This window comes from Heptranchias perlo, chromosome 9 (genome assembly GCF_035084215.1).
Source record: "Heptranchias perlo isolate sHepPer1 chromosome 9, sHepPer1.hap1, whole genome shotgun sequence".
NCBI classification, from domain to species: domain Eukaryota; kingdom Metazoa; phylum Chordata; class Chondrichthyes; order Hexanchiformes; family Hexanchidae; genus Heptranchias; species Heptranchias perlo.
In genome coordinates, this window is record NC_090333.1 from 59823678 (window position 1) to 59840190 (window position 16513).

General features: G+C 39.2%; 1 protein-coding gene across 1 annotated transcript in view; it reads left to right on the forward strand.

Annotated features, from left to right (window-relative positions):
* Positions 1-16253, forward strand: part of dbt (dihydrolipoamide branched chain transacylase E2) — a 35943-nt gene extending 19690 nt beyond the window's left edge. Inside the window, exons 5-11 of the mRNA XM_067990590.1 lie at positions 261-388; positions 2626-2857; positions 3441-3607; positions 4459-4536; positions 10403-10594; positions 12796-12867; positions 12974-16253. Coding sequence (XP_067846691.1) covers positions 261-388; positions 2626-2857; positions 3441-3607; positions 4459-4536; positions 10403-10594; positions 12796-12867; positions 12974-13141 — 1037 coding nt within the window. The 3' untranslated portion in view covers positions 13142-16253. The remainder of the gene's footprint in view (positions 1-260; positions 389-2625; positions 2858-3440; positions 3608-4458; positions 4537-10402; positions 10595-12795; positions 12868-12973) is intronic.
* The last annotated feature ends 260 nt before the right edge of the window (positions 16254-16513 follow it).

Below are 16513 nucleotides of genomic sequence, written 5' to 3' on the forward strand. Positions count from 1 at the left end.
TATATTTGTTGTGGTTGTGAATTTGCAATTGACTTTTATTCATGTTTTTTCTGTCACTAAAAGCTTTGCCATATGTTTTGAACACATTCTCTTCTTCAGATGCGTTTTGTATTTTAATTCCTGCGCTGACATCTGTACACATATACAGACTAAGTTTGCGCAGGAGGAATCAGTCCATGAAATGGGTCAAAAACCTAAGCTGAATGGTCCTATGTTTAACAGCAGCTAATATGGTTGTCTCCTCTGTGCTTCTGTCGCAGCTGTTGTCCCGGAGCAGGATGTTGTTGAAGCTCCTGCGGTGTTGAATGAGGAACACACGCACCAAGAGATAAAAGGGCAGAAAATACTGGCAACGCCAGCTGTACGCAGACTCGCCATGGAGAACAATGTAGGTTTTGAGACATTCTCTTGATAGACAAACAGGGGCGAACCTAACAGTCTTCTATTATCAGCCAATAAAAGGCTCAGTTTCACATCTGTTGCTGCAATAAAAAAGGACACTTGTTTTGAAAGGTTTTCCAGTTTCTAGGAAACAACAAAAAGAAGAGTTTTTGATTTAATGTTGTATATTAAGCATACGATGTTATTTGCTGACAGTGCTCCTCTGTTTTAAAAGAAAAATGACCCTGCAGAATTACATTAGCTTAATGCAAATGTTGCCATGGATGCTGAAAGATTTTAAATGGTTGCAATGTCAGTGTTTGAGAAGATACTGCACGTAGAACAGATCCAAACAATAGTGTTCGGGTTCTTACTCAAATGGTTCAGTTTATCTGATTTTGTATGAAGAGTGTTTGTACTGTAATCAAGGTGATTTACAGGTCGTCATTGTTCGCATACAGTTCTCACTGCCACTAAATCTCCTGGCTTCGTTCAGATTCCATTGAGTGGTGGCAGATACTTGGTGTTTCATTGTAATTTCAACTCCACGTTAGCAGCCTGTTGCTCAGCCTAGATTCATTAGAGCAGTAATAAAAACAGAAAATGCTGGAAATACACAACAGGTCGATCACAATCTGTAAAAGGAATGATATTGCGGCTGTGTACTCCTCAGTTCTGATGAAGGGTATACACCCTAAATGTCTTAACCTGTCTTCTCTCCTTACAGATGCTGACCTGTATGTTTCCAGCGTTTTCTGTTTTTATTTTCAGATTTCCAGCACTTGTAGTTTTTTCTTTTTCTTTTTCTTTTACAGCAGTGGCTGATGATGCAACCGCCTTGTGGTTTTTTCATTTCTAATTTATCTTTGGATTTGTACAGATCAGATTTATTTTGGTTCTAGAAATGATATTCTTTTTGGCAGATCTTTATTTAATTACCTGTTAGAGATTCAAATTGAATCATTTGTATCTGTATTAATAGGCATCACAAAATAGGGTTATGGTTTTTTTTTTAATTATAAACCTAGTTAGATTTCTCCACTACTGCTAACCTGCCCATCACATTGTAATACTTTAGCTAAGAGTGTGAAACAGTCCTGGCCACAGACTAAATCTTCCTTCCCATGGCAGCTGTTAGTGATAGCCAATGATTAGTTAAGAGTTGGGCCAAATGTTGTACTGCTTGTGTTTTCACTTCCAACCCCTTCCTCCCAAAGAAAGTGCTTCATTTCATGATCCATCCAAAGGCAGAACACAACCATTCAGGGGTGTGGAGTTTGAATGGTGAGCAGCTTTGGCATTCAAACTCAGCCTTGTTAATTGGGAGTCCAACACAGTGGACCTATTTATATATAGATTTTGCATATGATGTATACTTCCTGTAACATCTTTATGTCAGTATTTATAATGGAAACGTCCCCTGGGAATGTTTCATGTAAACATTCCACCATCGAATCACTCAATGTTTTTCAAAAAAAAACTTTACTATTGTTTTTTTTCATCCGCTAACTCAGCATGGGCCTGAAAAGAAAATTAGAATTTTCTTAGTCTTGTTCTGTATGGCTCACTATCAAAATCTGCAATGCATTTGCCCACCAAGCCATCAGATACGCATATATTTCTATGTGTTAAAAAGCATATGGTACACACTTCCTGTCTACAAACATTATTTCCTGTATCACTATATAAACATTTTACTGAATATCCAGAGCAGGAAAATTGGATAATGTGTTTTATTAGAGATAGAATATTTGGTTCCATCAGATATATACGTTATGGAATGCTCCCTTGGTTGCCCTGCAAGTACATCAGCAAACTTGTGCTGCTTTTCTAAAAATTAAATCACAATTGAATTCCTTTTTAATGCATGTTTTTTCAGTCATTTATCTGAGTGTGTAATTTCAATATTTAAAATGTGAGTTTGTTTTTTGAACATTCCTCCCCTGCACCACCTGCATCCGAGAAGCTTGAGCGGCAGCCTGCTCCTAGGCCGCTATCATTGCTGCTCTGCCAATTGCCAGGAGATACATTGAAACCACCCTGTGGAGATTCCCCGTGTAATTTTTTCTTTACACTTCTGGGGCTGAGATTGAGACATTGGTAGGGGGGAAAGGAATCAAACTTGTGTCCCTCCTCTCTGTGACAGCAACTGTTAGAGCACCACTGACCAGCTAGTAACTTTGTCATCTAACTATTTTATTTAGCTTCATTGCAAATATCTAATGCAGTGTCTTCTTTATATAGATAAAACTAAGTGAAGTGGTGGGGACCGGAAAAGATGAACGAATCCTCAAAGAGGATATACTGAACTACTTGGCTAAGCAAACTGGGGCTATTTTACCACCGTCACCTGAGATTAGTCTGCCTGCACCAGAACCATCTCTATCCAAACCTATAGGGGCACCGCCTGTTCCTATACCAATAACTCAGATAATGAGGGAGTTTACTGGAAAAGATAGAACTGAGCCAGTTAAAGGTAACGTGTTTGTGAATGCTCCATCCTATTAAATTGTGATTGAAAATTGAAAGATCTGGATTGGTGCAGTGGCACAATCCATTGGAATACCAGCTCACTATACCTCAAGATGGATAAGTACCCACAATGTCATGTGCGGGGTTTTCCCCGATCTTAACACAGCTGATATTGGAAGCAGTGCTTGGTGATTCGGTTTGTGTTCCCCTTCTTCACCCACACCCCTCTTTCTAGAAAGAAAGGTTAGAAGTTAATCCACTCCAAGCTGTAGCAACAAGTTTTCAAGCAGCCAGTTCCAGAGCCCTGGGATGTTATCTTTGCAGAGTAGGGGGTGGGCATGGGAAAATCGGAAAAGTGGGAAGGGCTGAAGATGCAAGGTGTTTTCAAAGATCCTGTTTAACTGCAGCCAACACTCTGTGTAAATCCATCTTGGCCCTGAACCAATTGCATTCATATTCTTTGATAGCAAAACTTTAACATCCAAGAACTAAAAATTGATGGAATTATCTCATTTTTAAACATTCTGTATACAAATGTTTACAAAACCGAATAGCCATCAAACAGCTTGAATGTTTTTTGACCACAGGGATCCAGAAGGCTATGGTAAAGACCATGTCCGCTGCACTGAAAATTCCTCATTTTGGCTATTGTGATGAAGTGGATCTAACTCGCCTTGTGCAGCTACGGCAAGAGCTGAAAGCTGTGACTGAAGATAGAGGGTTCAAACTCTCTTTCATGCCATTCTTTCTAAAGGTGGGAAAAACAAAAATAAATCATAATTTTGACTTGGTCAAAACTAAAACTTGCATTTAACACTTGTTCAAAAAATGCCAGAATTGGGTGATTCCCTGTCTTTGTACTCAGCTAAGTTTTAATCCACTGTGGGACGATTTAATGAAAGTTTTCGGTCTTAGCAACTGCTAAATGGCACATGGTGCCCATAGTTTGGCAGAGATGGGACTCGACATTTTCTTCTGATTTCTTTTGTATTTGTTGTTTTTTTGTTTCTCAATTTCTGTTATCTAAAAGCTTTCGATCCATTTATCAATGAGAGTTGGTGCTCCTACCTATGGTTTGATAGCTGTATATCTATATATGCCTGAGGCGTTGCCTATGGTCTGTTGATGAATAGAATTTTTTAAATATAGAAAATGGTTCGGAGAAAGAATTCAAAAATTCTATCCACCTAGTGACCAATATCTGCAAATACATTTTAATAGTAAAATTGAATGAGAAATGTTACCACTGCAAATCACAATGGTAATGATTGACAGAAAACCATGATCGACATATCCTCTCGCTAGCTACCAGGTAGATCTCGTGACAAATTTCAAACTTTACTCTAACATGTTAGAAGTTGCAAAATTATGAGTAATGTTTGTGTTATCTGCACTGAGAGATTTTAGTTGAAATTATTACAGACCCAGTGACATGGATATATGGATTGGGACAGCTGAATTATTTTAGGCCTTTAATAAATGAAAATGTGGGGAGTGGTCTTATGAAGTACAAAACAATTCATTTATCTTCAGTAAATCAAAAGGTGACTTGTAAAATTAAAGAAATAGAATGCATTGAAAATTCTGTGTGCTTGATTCCAATAGGCAGCATCTCTGGGTTTGCTACAACATCCTATCCTAAATGCTACATTGGATGAAAACTGCCAGATTATAACTTATAAGGTAATGGTGATATAACCGCAGCACATGAAGCTTAAAAAATGTATGTTAAAGAGTGCAGTAGATTTCTTTTGTGGGTAACCTAAATATTAAGACACCTTAAATAGTTTCAATGATTGCTACTATTACGTCTATACCCGAGTTGGATTAATGTAACATGGTCTGGTTCAGAGAAAAAAAGTGTATCTAAAGTATTATTGGGAATTTCTTCTCAACAAGAACTGCTGAATTAAATTCCAGACATGTATATCTATATGTTCTGTAAAAATTTCTGCCTCATTACACAAGGGAACAGTTACTTGTAAATGTAGAAGAGCAATGGGGAACAAGGTCCAATACTGTATCTGGACAACTTCATCTGTGTTCAGACATGCAGCATTCACAGAGAAGAACACATTGTGATTCTAATTTTTGAATCAGATAACATAACCTCTAAATAATTAATCTAACCAGGCCCTGTTGATGTGTTTTCTTTAAAGTTAATGATTAAACAATAGTTCAGAAATAGTTTTGTAACCATAGCTACTCTGTTTGACTTTTGCTTAATGTCCTGCTGCTACTATTTGACCCACTGTACATCCTTAAGAATTAATTTGTATGCAGGTATCTTGACATCTGATTACAAAGATACAGCTAGTTACCTTCAACTAGTTTTAAAGACAGAAAGTTACATAGTTTAAAAAGTGTGTTTTTAACATTCTTGTTAAGTGCTGTGTAATGTGTATAGGCTTACACTAGAATTTCAGTCCTGCACATGAAGTACTTTTCTTTGTTTGACTTTTTACATTACTATTCATTTTAATTTTTATTGCGGTGCTCTGCTTATCTGTGTCTCCATCTCTACAGGCTGAGAGGGAGTCTAGTTCATGCTAATGGATGCAGAGTTTACACATACTGCTCAGGAAGAGCAAAACTGCTTTTTTTCATGTAAGTCACAAAGCAGTTTCATTCAGAGCGGTGTCAATAAAATCTGCCTCCATTAATATGAAATTAACTTTTTCCAACCAGTACATAGAGACCTGAGACTAACTGTTAATGTTGAGGACCAAAACTGAATTTTGAATTTTGTATAAACTTATTTGACAATTGGCAACTTTCTGGATAGAGCTGGTTGCTGAGTTCTAGGGATGAAATGATGTGCGGGTTTAGGTGGGTTCTGTGTGGCATTCGGCCATAGGGTATCATAAGTGCTGCAGTTTATTGAAGGGTCACACAATCACTGATTCCGTCTGTTACTGCAGAATGGTCTGAGTATCATTCCGGGGTTTCAGTGCCCTGCAGTGATGATTAAGAATTTTGAATGGTTTTGGACTCTCTTGCCCCATTTTCTTGATCAACAGCCTTACTTTCTGTAAGTAGTCCACCCCCTTTTATAGTCCGAAGTTTGCATCTACTCTCATTGTGCCATAATAGATTGTGTGGAGCTAGGGATTAACAATGATCCCACTTGTACTCTGCTGGACTAAACTTAATATCATGTTGCGCACTCATTTATAGGTAAGTGGAAATATAACGCACGCCAGAGGTAAAACTGGCTAAAACAAAAAATCAAATTTATCAACAAAATCAGCCGGGATTTTAAAAAAATAGCAGATTAGACATACTAGAGCAGAGTGCAGTACTGAGGGAATGCCTTATTTTGGAGTAGTCATTAACCCAAGTGGACATAAAAAATCCCATGCCACTATCCAAAGAAGAGAAAAGGAGTTCTCCTGTTGCCCTGGCCAACATTTATCCCTCAAACAACACCATCAGAAACACATTATCTGGTTGGTCATTTATATCACTGCGGTTTGTGGGACTTTGTTGTACATAAATTGGCTGCCGTGTTTCCCCATATTACAACAGTGACGACATTTCAAAAGTAATTTAATGGCAGTGAAGCGCTTTGGGATGTCATGAGGTCGTGAAAGGTGGTATGTAAATACAAGTTTGTTCTTGCTTACAAGGTAATTATAATTTGTAAAACACAGTGCAGATGAATTCTCAAAAGCTCTTTTCCAGCAGTTGGATTGGTGTCTCAGAATAAAACTGGCAAAATCCTTATTACTGCATGGTGAATGACAATGAGACGGACTTCTCACGACCCTTTGTAACATCGCCTCGAGCCTTATCCCTCAGATAGGGAATGACACGTGGAATATATAAGCCAAAATACTCTTTGGTGTGAAAATCCTCAGAATCTAGTGAGAACTGCCGAATAGCAGATAAACCCTACTTTTATCTACTAATTTCTTTGAACCATGAAGCAAATACTGTGAAGAAGGAAAACAGGCAGATTTTAAAACTATGATAAAAGAAAAATACAATGGGATAACACTTTGCAAGTTTAGAATGGCAACATCCACACAAACCAGGTAGCCAAGTTTTACACTCATCCACAATAAAACCAATTTGAATCTGATGTTACACAATGATAAAATCAATTTAAACAATTCCTGTTTATTAATTTAATAGCTAGGAGCAATTTAGAGTCTCATTCCAGTATGCCTGCAAAATAAGACACCTGGTATTAAAATTTAAATCTAATAAACCTTAATGCACAAGAACAAAGGTACCTAAGTCTCTTTGAATGGAAAGGAAGAATAGTAACCTTTTGAACCTTTGCTTAGGAAGGACACTGCTGGTGTTTTTTCATCATTTGTGGCAGTTCATTTTTTAAAGCAATTCTGAGGCAGCACAAGCGCACGTAACAGCAAAGGAATGCTGACAGTAGGTTCAGACTGGAAAATGATGTAAGATGAGCTCATTGTACTGCTCACAAAAATTGTCTATTTAAAGAACAAGACTGTCTGCTGTGTAATAATGCTTCTGGAAAGTGGAAATGGATAAATGCTGTACGTGTTTGAGTATTGAATATCGTTTGCTGTCCTGTAACAGAAACGCTATTGTAGTTGAGCAAGAATTCAGTGTTACTTTGGTTTCCCAGTGGTGAAGCAAAGCTTGGAAAAGCTTTTGGAACAGGAGAGCTTTTATAATAGCATGCTAGAACAGCCTGAGCTCCTTAAGTACAGCTAATCTGTAAACTCAAACGAGCGTGATTCTAGCACAACATTTATAGTGCTTCTGGAAGGTTCGTTGCTTTTTATAAAGCCTTTTGCCAAGATTGCATATTTTTGATAACTCTTACTCTGTTGATGTTTTGTATTTCTGCCACATCTTTGGTGTTAATGTTGCTAACTGTCTGTCTTACACCAGAAATACTGTTTGGCAGATTCTGGCCTCGTGGGGGTTTAAGTTGTGATGGAGATGTTTTGTGATTTGAAAGATCAGGAAACCCCTCCCTGCCTGACTGATTCAAAATGTAGGACTTCTAACTCCCCTGATGGCCGAGTGGTTAAAGGTACTGCCTGGTATATCATTCCATATGGGCGGTCCCCAGTCTCTGCTGATCTCAGCTGAGCAATGGTAGCTGCACCTGATGAGTGTTGTACAGCTGGCCTCTGCACCAAGGGAGGGAAAAGTCAATTAGGGTCGCCACTCCTGAATGCTGTCCAGTGACTCTTACTAGAGGGCGTACATATTGATATTGGGTGAAAACAACGATGTGCCCCCAATCAAGCAGCCTGTTGAGCATGAGCACAGCATGAAGAATGGCCACCTGGATAACACTGGCCTCAGTTCTGAAGTTGGTGGCACACAGCTCTGATGTTGGCAAAGCACTGTACATCACCAAAAGAGCTGGTTTCAATCAAGATTTGACAAATCTTGCCTGAAGGCACATCCAAGACAAATCCAAAACAACTTGTCATGGGAGATGGCCTTGTTTACTGGCCACTATTAAATTGAACTCACGCATACCCTGTACAAGCCAGCTGAGTGACATTGCTCTTAGTAGTCAGTACAGACCTTCACAGCCACTTGGGAAGACATTAGACCTGGGATAATGGTCACTTTTCCAGTAGTAGGGAAAATGCTAGAATCTATTATAAAGGAAGTGATAACAGGACACTTAGAAAATAATAATAGGATAGGATCTGGCAGAGTCAACATGGATTTATGAAAGGGAAATCATGTTTGACAAACCTATTGGAGGTCTTTGAGGATGTAACTGGTAGAATAGATAAGGGGGAACCAGTGGATGTGGTGTATTTGGATTTTCAGAAGGCTTTTGATAAGGTCCCACACAGAAGGTTGGTGAACAAAGTTAGAGCGCATGGAATTGGGGGTAATATACTGGCATGGATTGAGAATTGGCTAACAGACAGAAAACAGAGAGTAGGAATAAATGGGTCTTTTTCAGGTTGGCAGACTGTGACTAGTGGAGTACCGTAGGGATCGGTGCTTGGGCCCCAGCTATTCACAATCTATATCAATGATTTGGATGAAGGGAGCAAATGTAATATTTCCAAGTTTGCTGATGACACAAAACTAGGTGGGAATGTGAGTTCTGAGGAGGATGCAAAGAGGCTTCAAGGGGATATAGACAGGCTAAGTGAGTGGGCAAGAACATGGCAGATGGATTATAATGTGGAAAAATATGAAGTTATCCACTTTGGTAGGAAAAACAGAAATGTAGAGTATTTTTTAAATGGTGACAGATTGGGAAATGTTGATGTTCAAAGGGACCTGGGTGTCCTTGTACACGAGTCACTGAAAGCTAACATGCAGGTGCAGCAAGCAATTAGGAAGGCAAATGGTAAGCTGGCCTTTATTACAAGAGGATTTGAGTACAGGAGTAAAGATGTCTTACTGCAATTATATAAGGCCTTGGTGAGACCGCACCTGGATTATTGTGTACAATTTTGGTCTCCTTACCTAAGAAAAGATACACTTGCCATGGAGGGAGTGCAATGGAGGTTCACCAGACTGATTCCTGGTATGGCGGGATTGTCACATGAGGAGAGATTGAGTAGGCTAGGCTTGTATTCTCTAGAGTTTAGAAGAATGAGAGATGGTCTCTTTGAAACATACAAAATTCTTACAGGGCTCGACAGGATAGATGCAAGGAGGATGGTTCCCCTGGCTGGGGAGTCTAGAACCAGGAGTCACAGTCTCAGAATAAGGGGTAAGCCATTTAGGGCTGAGATGAGGAGAAATTTCTTCACTGAGGGTGGTGAATCTTTGGAATTCTGTACCCTAGAGAAAGCTGTGGAGGCTCAATCATTGAGTACATTCAAAACAGAGATCATAGATTTCTAGATATTAAAGGCATCAAGGGATATGGGCTTGGTGCAGGAAAATAGTGTTGAAGTAGATGATCAGCCATGATCTTGTTGAATGGCGGAGCAGGCTGGAGGGGCCAGATGGCCTACTCCTCCTATTTCTTCTGTTCAAGAATCAATAAAACTTGAACATTTGTTGTAATGTGGATTTGTCTGCTGTAGAAACTGCCCTTCAGTGTAATCCCACTTATGGAGAGTCCACCCATTCTTGGAATGTTAACCTACCTTTCTATTTCAGATGCTGACCCACCTGTAGTGCATTTCCAGCTCTTTCGTTTTTATTTCCGATCTCCAGCCCTCAAGTTTTCCTTTTAGCCCAAATATATGGGCACTTTCTACATCAACTGTAGTTGCATCTGGTGTTGCAAAACTGCCTTCAGAAAGTGGTCTGTAGTATAAATGTAGCATTATAAATGTATTTGTCTGTCAATTGGATGGGTAAATCCAGTGATGAGATATCATTTTGTTCTTGGAATCAAAGTACCAGTCCCAACAAAAACATTCAGTACAGTACTGTATCTGCTAAAGTGTGAAGGAGTGGCATGAGGGAGCAGAAATTACAGAACTGATGCTGAAATATAAAGATAATTTAATAGCAAATTATTACTGGTAATGGAGAAAATGCTAGCAGCTATACCTGCAGCTACTGTGTGAAATTTGTAAAATAATTGATCTCAGTTTGTTTCTAACTTTTTTTTGCCCAGGCTTCCCACAACATTGGCATCGCTATGGATACGCAGCAAGGTCTGATTGTTCCAGTTGTTAAGAATATACAGGTTCTTAGTGTCTTCGAGATTGCAGCAGAATTAAATCGTCTGCAGACTTTGGGCTCTGCAAGTCAGCTGGGGACAAATGACCTCACGGGAGGGACATTCACTCTCTCCAACATTGGCTCGGTCAGTAAAGTGCAGTTACATTACATTGCCCATGTCTTTGTCTTTGATTTGCTTTCTAATGATCCACCACTAATACTTTGGCTTTAGTGAAATTCATTAATGCCATATTTCTGTCAGATACTGGAAGTACCAAAAATGGATATTGTTTTCGTAAGAACAGCAGCCATAATTTCTCCAGGTCTTTGCATCTTCAGCCACCATCATGAGACCTCTGTCCTCAGCACAGTTGCCTCCAGCTGCATCTTGCTGTTAGAATCACCTGCATGCAAAAAAATGTTGATCATTTGAATTCTAATACGAATAAGGAATGCTTTAGGTGCTGGGTTGCCGAGAATGATTAAGAGTGTTGGTGTTCTGTGGGAGATAGCTGCTTGCAAAGAGTACAGAGGACAAAGGACAAAATTGTAACTGTAGCTAACTGCTTTGTAAATATAAATATGACCAAAGTCAAATCTATAATTTAACTTGTAACTGAATTAGAATAAGATTCTGTAGGCACTTGTGCCAACACGCTGTTCTACCTCTCAGACCTAGATTCAGATCCAGGACTAGCCTGGAAGCTACCAACTATACTGGTCTTGAGTGAAATGAGTTTAAAGCAGCATTAATCCAGTTTCTAGCTATGCACTACCCACTAGGAACCTATAGTTCTGCAAAAATAATATTAAATGTGCCAGTCTCACTCGGGGATCAAGGATGGTTGGCATGGGAAATAAAATGTTATACTAGTGCAGTAGAGATGCTCTCCTGGGGTTAATGCATGATGTTGGGGGGAAAAGTGAAAGAATCTTTTTTTGTCCTATATCTGGCCTTTGATTACTTCAAGCTGAGTGGAAAATGTTCCATTCCCCAGTGCTGACATTGCTCACCTCAAAGAAAATAAAAGTTCAGCTGAAGATTTTTAAGACAAAACTTTTAAAATATATCATTTAGGCACTGCTCCTGGTATTTTGCTAATCCTTGTTTGAAGCTAAGCTGCAAGCCTAGTTTTTACCCTAATATCAGGGACACTAGTTTTGACATGCAAATAAAGTTCTCATAAATATTGGAGCTGATCCCCATGATGAGATTACAGCATTGCAATTAATTTTGTGGCTGCGTTCTTTTTATCATTTGTACAGTGGAGTTTGGAGGGATAGTTTTATTCCATTTTCAGCCTAGTAGGGATGGGCAGTAGGCAAACAGTAGAGGGAGTGGTGGACATCAGCATCTCTGTGTGAAACACTGAAGTAGCACTGTGTCATCGCTCCATTTTAAGTGCTATTCCACAGATGATTACCAAATAATAGGGTTGAGAAATAATACAATGTTTGGTGTATAGATCCTTTTTGAATGGCTACAAATTTAACGCAGCATAAATACTACTTTCCTTTTATATCAGACATACATGCTTAATGAGTTCATTTTGTTCCTCTCAGTTCCTTAGTCTTGCCCCAAAGTGTCTCTTCGATCAGCAGGGATTGCAGTTTAAGCCCTGTGATTCTGATCAGTTCTTCATTCCCTGGCGATGAGACTCTGCTTATTGTGTGGTGCTGCTTTCAGCAGGCTGCTTCTCTTCTCCCTTTCCCCAAACAGAGCCAGGTTGACATGCTGGACAGCCCTGGCATTTGAGCTCATGACTTTTTGATCTTGAGTCAAGTTCTCAGTTACGTGAAGCACTTTTTTTTACTTTTTACCCCACATTCAGCTGCTGTCCATTTGCAATTTAAATGTTGGTGATTCAGTTGTTCGTATTAATCTCGTGTTTAGAATTTCACCGGTTTTGATAATCATATTTATCTTCTGGTTAAATGTATATTTAGTTTTCACATGATGGCTCAGTACAATGTTGGCTGTCCTGCTAACAAGCTAAAAATATGTGATGACAGCGTCACAAGGTGACTGCAAAACCAGAATTTGAATATCCAGATCCAAAGATTGTATACTACTGGTCACCGTGTCAGCTTGTACACCCTTGACACAGAGCTAGCTGTAGATACTGTTAGTGCTGTAGCCAAATAGCTAGTGCTGTATGCTGTACCCATAGAGATAACACTAGGGCACTATCATTGGCTCTTTGCCAGTTGGAAAAACAATTAAAGCTCCACAGTTCCACAGTCCAACTGATATAGTGCAGTTTATTTTATTTAACTGTAAATTAAGGTTTAGAATGTTGGGTGCTTCCGAGCTCTTTACTCTGTCGGGTCTCTGTCTATTTGTAGATCGGTGGCACCTATGCTAAACCAGTCATACTACCTCCAGAAGTGGCTATCGGAGCTCTCGGGAAGATACAGGTATGTAATAAGGCATGGTTATTCTTGTGGTTGTTGGAATTCATATGTTTGTTCACTTTTTTCTGCTATCTTACCCACATTTCTGACTGATATGTTCATGCTTTAGGTCCTGCCCCGATTTAATGATAAAGGTGAAGTGATCAAGGCTCAAATCATGAATGTTAGCTGGTCAGCTGATCACCGGATTATCGATGGAGCCACAATGGCCCGCTTTTCAAATCTTTGGAAATCTTACTTGGAGAAACCTGCATCCATGCTGCTAGACCTAAAATAAAGGAGGTTGATTGATAAATGGCAGCTTACTACAACGGACCAGCTTCAAAGAGCAGTTGGTTTAATTTTGATGTGATTTATGAGCACTGCCACAATCTTCTCATGTTTTTGTATTCTGAACAGTGGCTTGTCTAAGGCAGTTCCTATTCTGTGGAGGTTAGGTTCTGGTTCTTTCATTAATATTGAGTAGTGGAAATAGGGAAGCCGAAAGGGTAAAATTGCTGATTTACACTGAACACACGGTTAGAATAACAACATTTCTCTCTCTTTCCCTTCCCTTAAACCTCCCCCCACCCCCCACCCTCCCAAACAAAAAAAAACTATGGTTAGGTCATTGTGGAAATCTGACAATTGTAGCATCTAGTTTTAACTGCAAAAACACAGGCCATAATTCAATATAAACAATTTGCTGTCAGCTTTGTCTTCTATCCTTAGCCCTTTGAGTAATGAAGACTTTTTTTAAGCTTTTAAAATACGCACATTTCTTCTGTTACATAATGGCTGCAGAAATTGTCCCCTGTAAAGTTTTACAACAAATTATGAAATGTTAGAAATGTACAGAACCATAGGATGTTTATTAATCTGCACTGTTGTAATAAGCTAATAACTGGGTCTGTTTTAAGTTTTGGTGCCGATACACTACTCAAAGGGTTTATGTAGTTTTATTGACCAGCCAATTTCCAGGTTCTGATGACATGAAAAACATTAGATATATATTCCAACTCTAATTTTAAAAGGTCCAAAGATCACGTGCAAAAAATATATATAATTGTTCTGATCTTTACAAGATCAGTTGCAATAAATATTTACTGTGAAATAACATTTGAAGCTTTTTTTTAATCTTTCGCAGCAGACTTTCATTTTGTAGCATTTATAAAAAATAAATAAGCAGAAAGTTCTATGCAGTCAGTAGCCTAGCCGAGCAAGGATTCAAGATTATTTGCTGGAAAAAATACTTGTAAAAGTGCTCTGTCTATGTCTGTTTTGGATGGGGAAAATATGATTGTGAATCTTGATTTCCTTTAGGTGGGACACCTATTTTTACCATTATTATTTCACTTGGGTTCAGTCGGCTCGCGAAGCTCCTCTATTGTGCAGAGCACACTTGTGTATTTGCACGCACAGCTGTCAGTGCTTTGTTTTGATCTGTAGCCTGTCTCTCAGTATAGAAGGTGAACTACTATTAAAATGTACATTAATTTAATCTGAATCATAGGTGTACATAGTCTTTAGTTTCCAGTGCTGTGGTTTATGTTTAGCCAATAGGCCGCCAATTCTGCAACTAAATAGTTATTTTTATGCAACATACAATAACTTTAAATTGTCACTATTGTCTTGAAGACAGAGATAGAATTACTGCTGGCTTTTTATGGTGTCCAAGTATTTGGTCCTCTTCAATCTGGAACTGTGTCTTTGGAGCTAAATGGATCTTTTCTCTTCTCCACCTAGTCTCACCCAGTCCCCATTTCTTTTTTGTATATGGCCAGGAAAGTACTAGGCCAATGTGACAGTCTGCACCTCAGTAAGAGGAGGGAAAGAAGCTTTTCTCCTTTTTATCAGGAAATTCTCTCCCTTTTTAATGGTCAATTGGGCGTCTTGATGTACGTGGAACCCCATCACTATATTTGAATCTCTGAACCAAGCTACTGAGAAATGCCCCACAGTTAAGAGTTTCTGTTTGACCAATGTGGAGTGCACAATCTTTTTCCCCTCCTGCCCTCAGTAGGGGCACACCCTTCTTACAAATATCCAGAGAGGCTAGGCAAACTTAGAGAAGCTCAAGTGTTTGGAGTTTAGCTAGCTAAAACTACAATTTTCGAGCAAGACTATTGGTAAGCTTCCTGCTTTTTGACCAAGACCATGCCACCTATTAGGGCAATGGCTTGCAGGGTTATCTGAAGCAGAGAGGGGAGAGTGCCCTGGAGCACTGCAGTCCTGCCTGGTTTATGTATTGCATTACGGAGTCTGCCGTGAAAGATTGACTTGTTTCCAATCTACCATCCTCTTTAAGGTTACAGAACACTGTATTTAATACAACATGGTGTGGTTACAAACTGTTGATCATCTCAAACTAGTTGTCTGACTGGAACTTTGGAGGGGGTGGCAGAGACGTGTGGATACATGTTAAGAACATTGAGTGCACTCAAATATTGGAAAGGTGGTAGTGTGACCGGTCAACTGCATATAACCTTCCAATGGACCTTGCAGACTGGCATTTTTCTTCAAGCTTGAATGTGCAACTCCAAGTAAACATCATAGTATTATAGGTACAGCACAGGAGGAGGCCATTTGGCCCATCATGCCTTTCCCCATAGCCCTGTAATTATTTTCCCTTCAAGTATTTATCCAATTCCCTGGCTCTTTTGCCAATCATTTTAAATCTGTATCCACTGGTTACCGACCCTTCTGCCACTGGAAACAGCTTCTCCTTATTTACTCTATCAAAACTGTTCATGATTTTGAACACCTCTATCAAATCTCCCCTTAACCGTCTCTGTCCTAAAGAGTACAAACCCAGCTTCTCCTGTCTCTCCACATAACTGAAGTCCCTCATCCCTGGCACCATTCTAGTAAATCTCTTCTGCCCCCTCTCCAAGGTTTTGACATCCTTCTTAGTGTGATGCTCAGAATTGAACACAATACTCCAGCTGAGGCCTAACCAGTGTTTTATAAAGGTTTGGTATAACTTATTTTTGTACTCTCTGCCTCTATTAATAAAGCCCAGGATCCCATATGCTTTTTTAACAGCCTTCTCAACTTGTCCAACTTAGCCAATCCTTGCAATTTTACACTTGGCTTAGAGCTGGCTGAATGAGATTCGTGCTTGACAAACCTGCTGCCACCAGCCCCATTTAAAAGTGCCTAATAAGGGGAGCAAGCTTCCACTTATTATAGATTGTCTATAGCCTTGTATTTTTTTTCCTGAAATATAGTTAAGACATCAGAACAGAAACTCGAGTCATACATTATACATAGCTTTGAACCATAGATTTTGGTTGTGCTGCTATTGCATCAGGACTGACTGCTTCCACCTGTGTAGTATCCAATTTAAAGTGACACAATACAGACCAAAACAAACTCCCAATAAAAAAAAGTCTTTTATGATTCAAAAATGCACCCGATCTCTGATTTGTCACTAGTGGGTTCACCTTCATTTCCTAGCTATGTAAAAAGAATGGGATTGGGGTTTACCTCCATATTTTGCCAAGGAGTGTTTGACAATAAGACAGCCTATATTGTAGGTAGGCACAACCCAATTATCCGGTACTATAACGACGTTTGAGAGTGACTCTCCTCTCAAGTTGCTTTATGTTTGAAATGGACCTGTTTGTTTTCTCCCAAGTGAATCAAATGAAGCAAGTTCCACTAATAA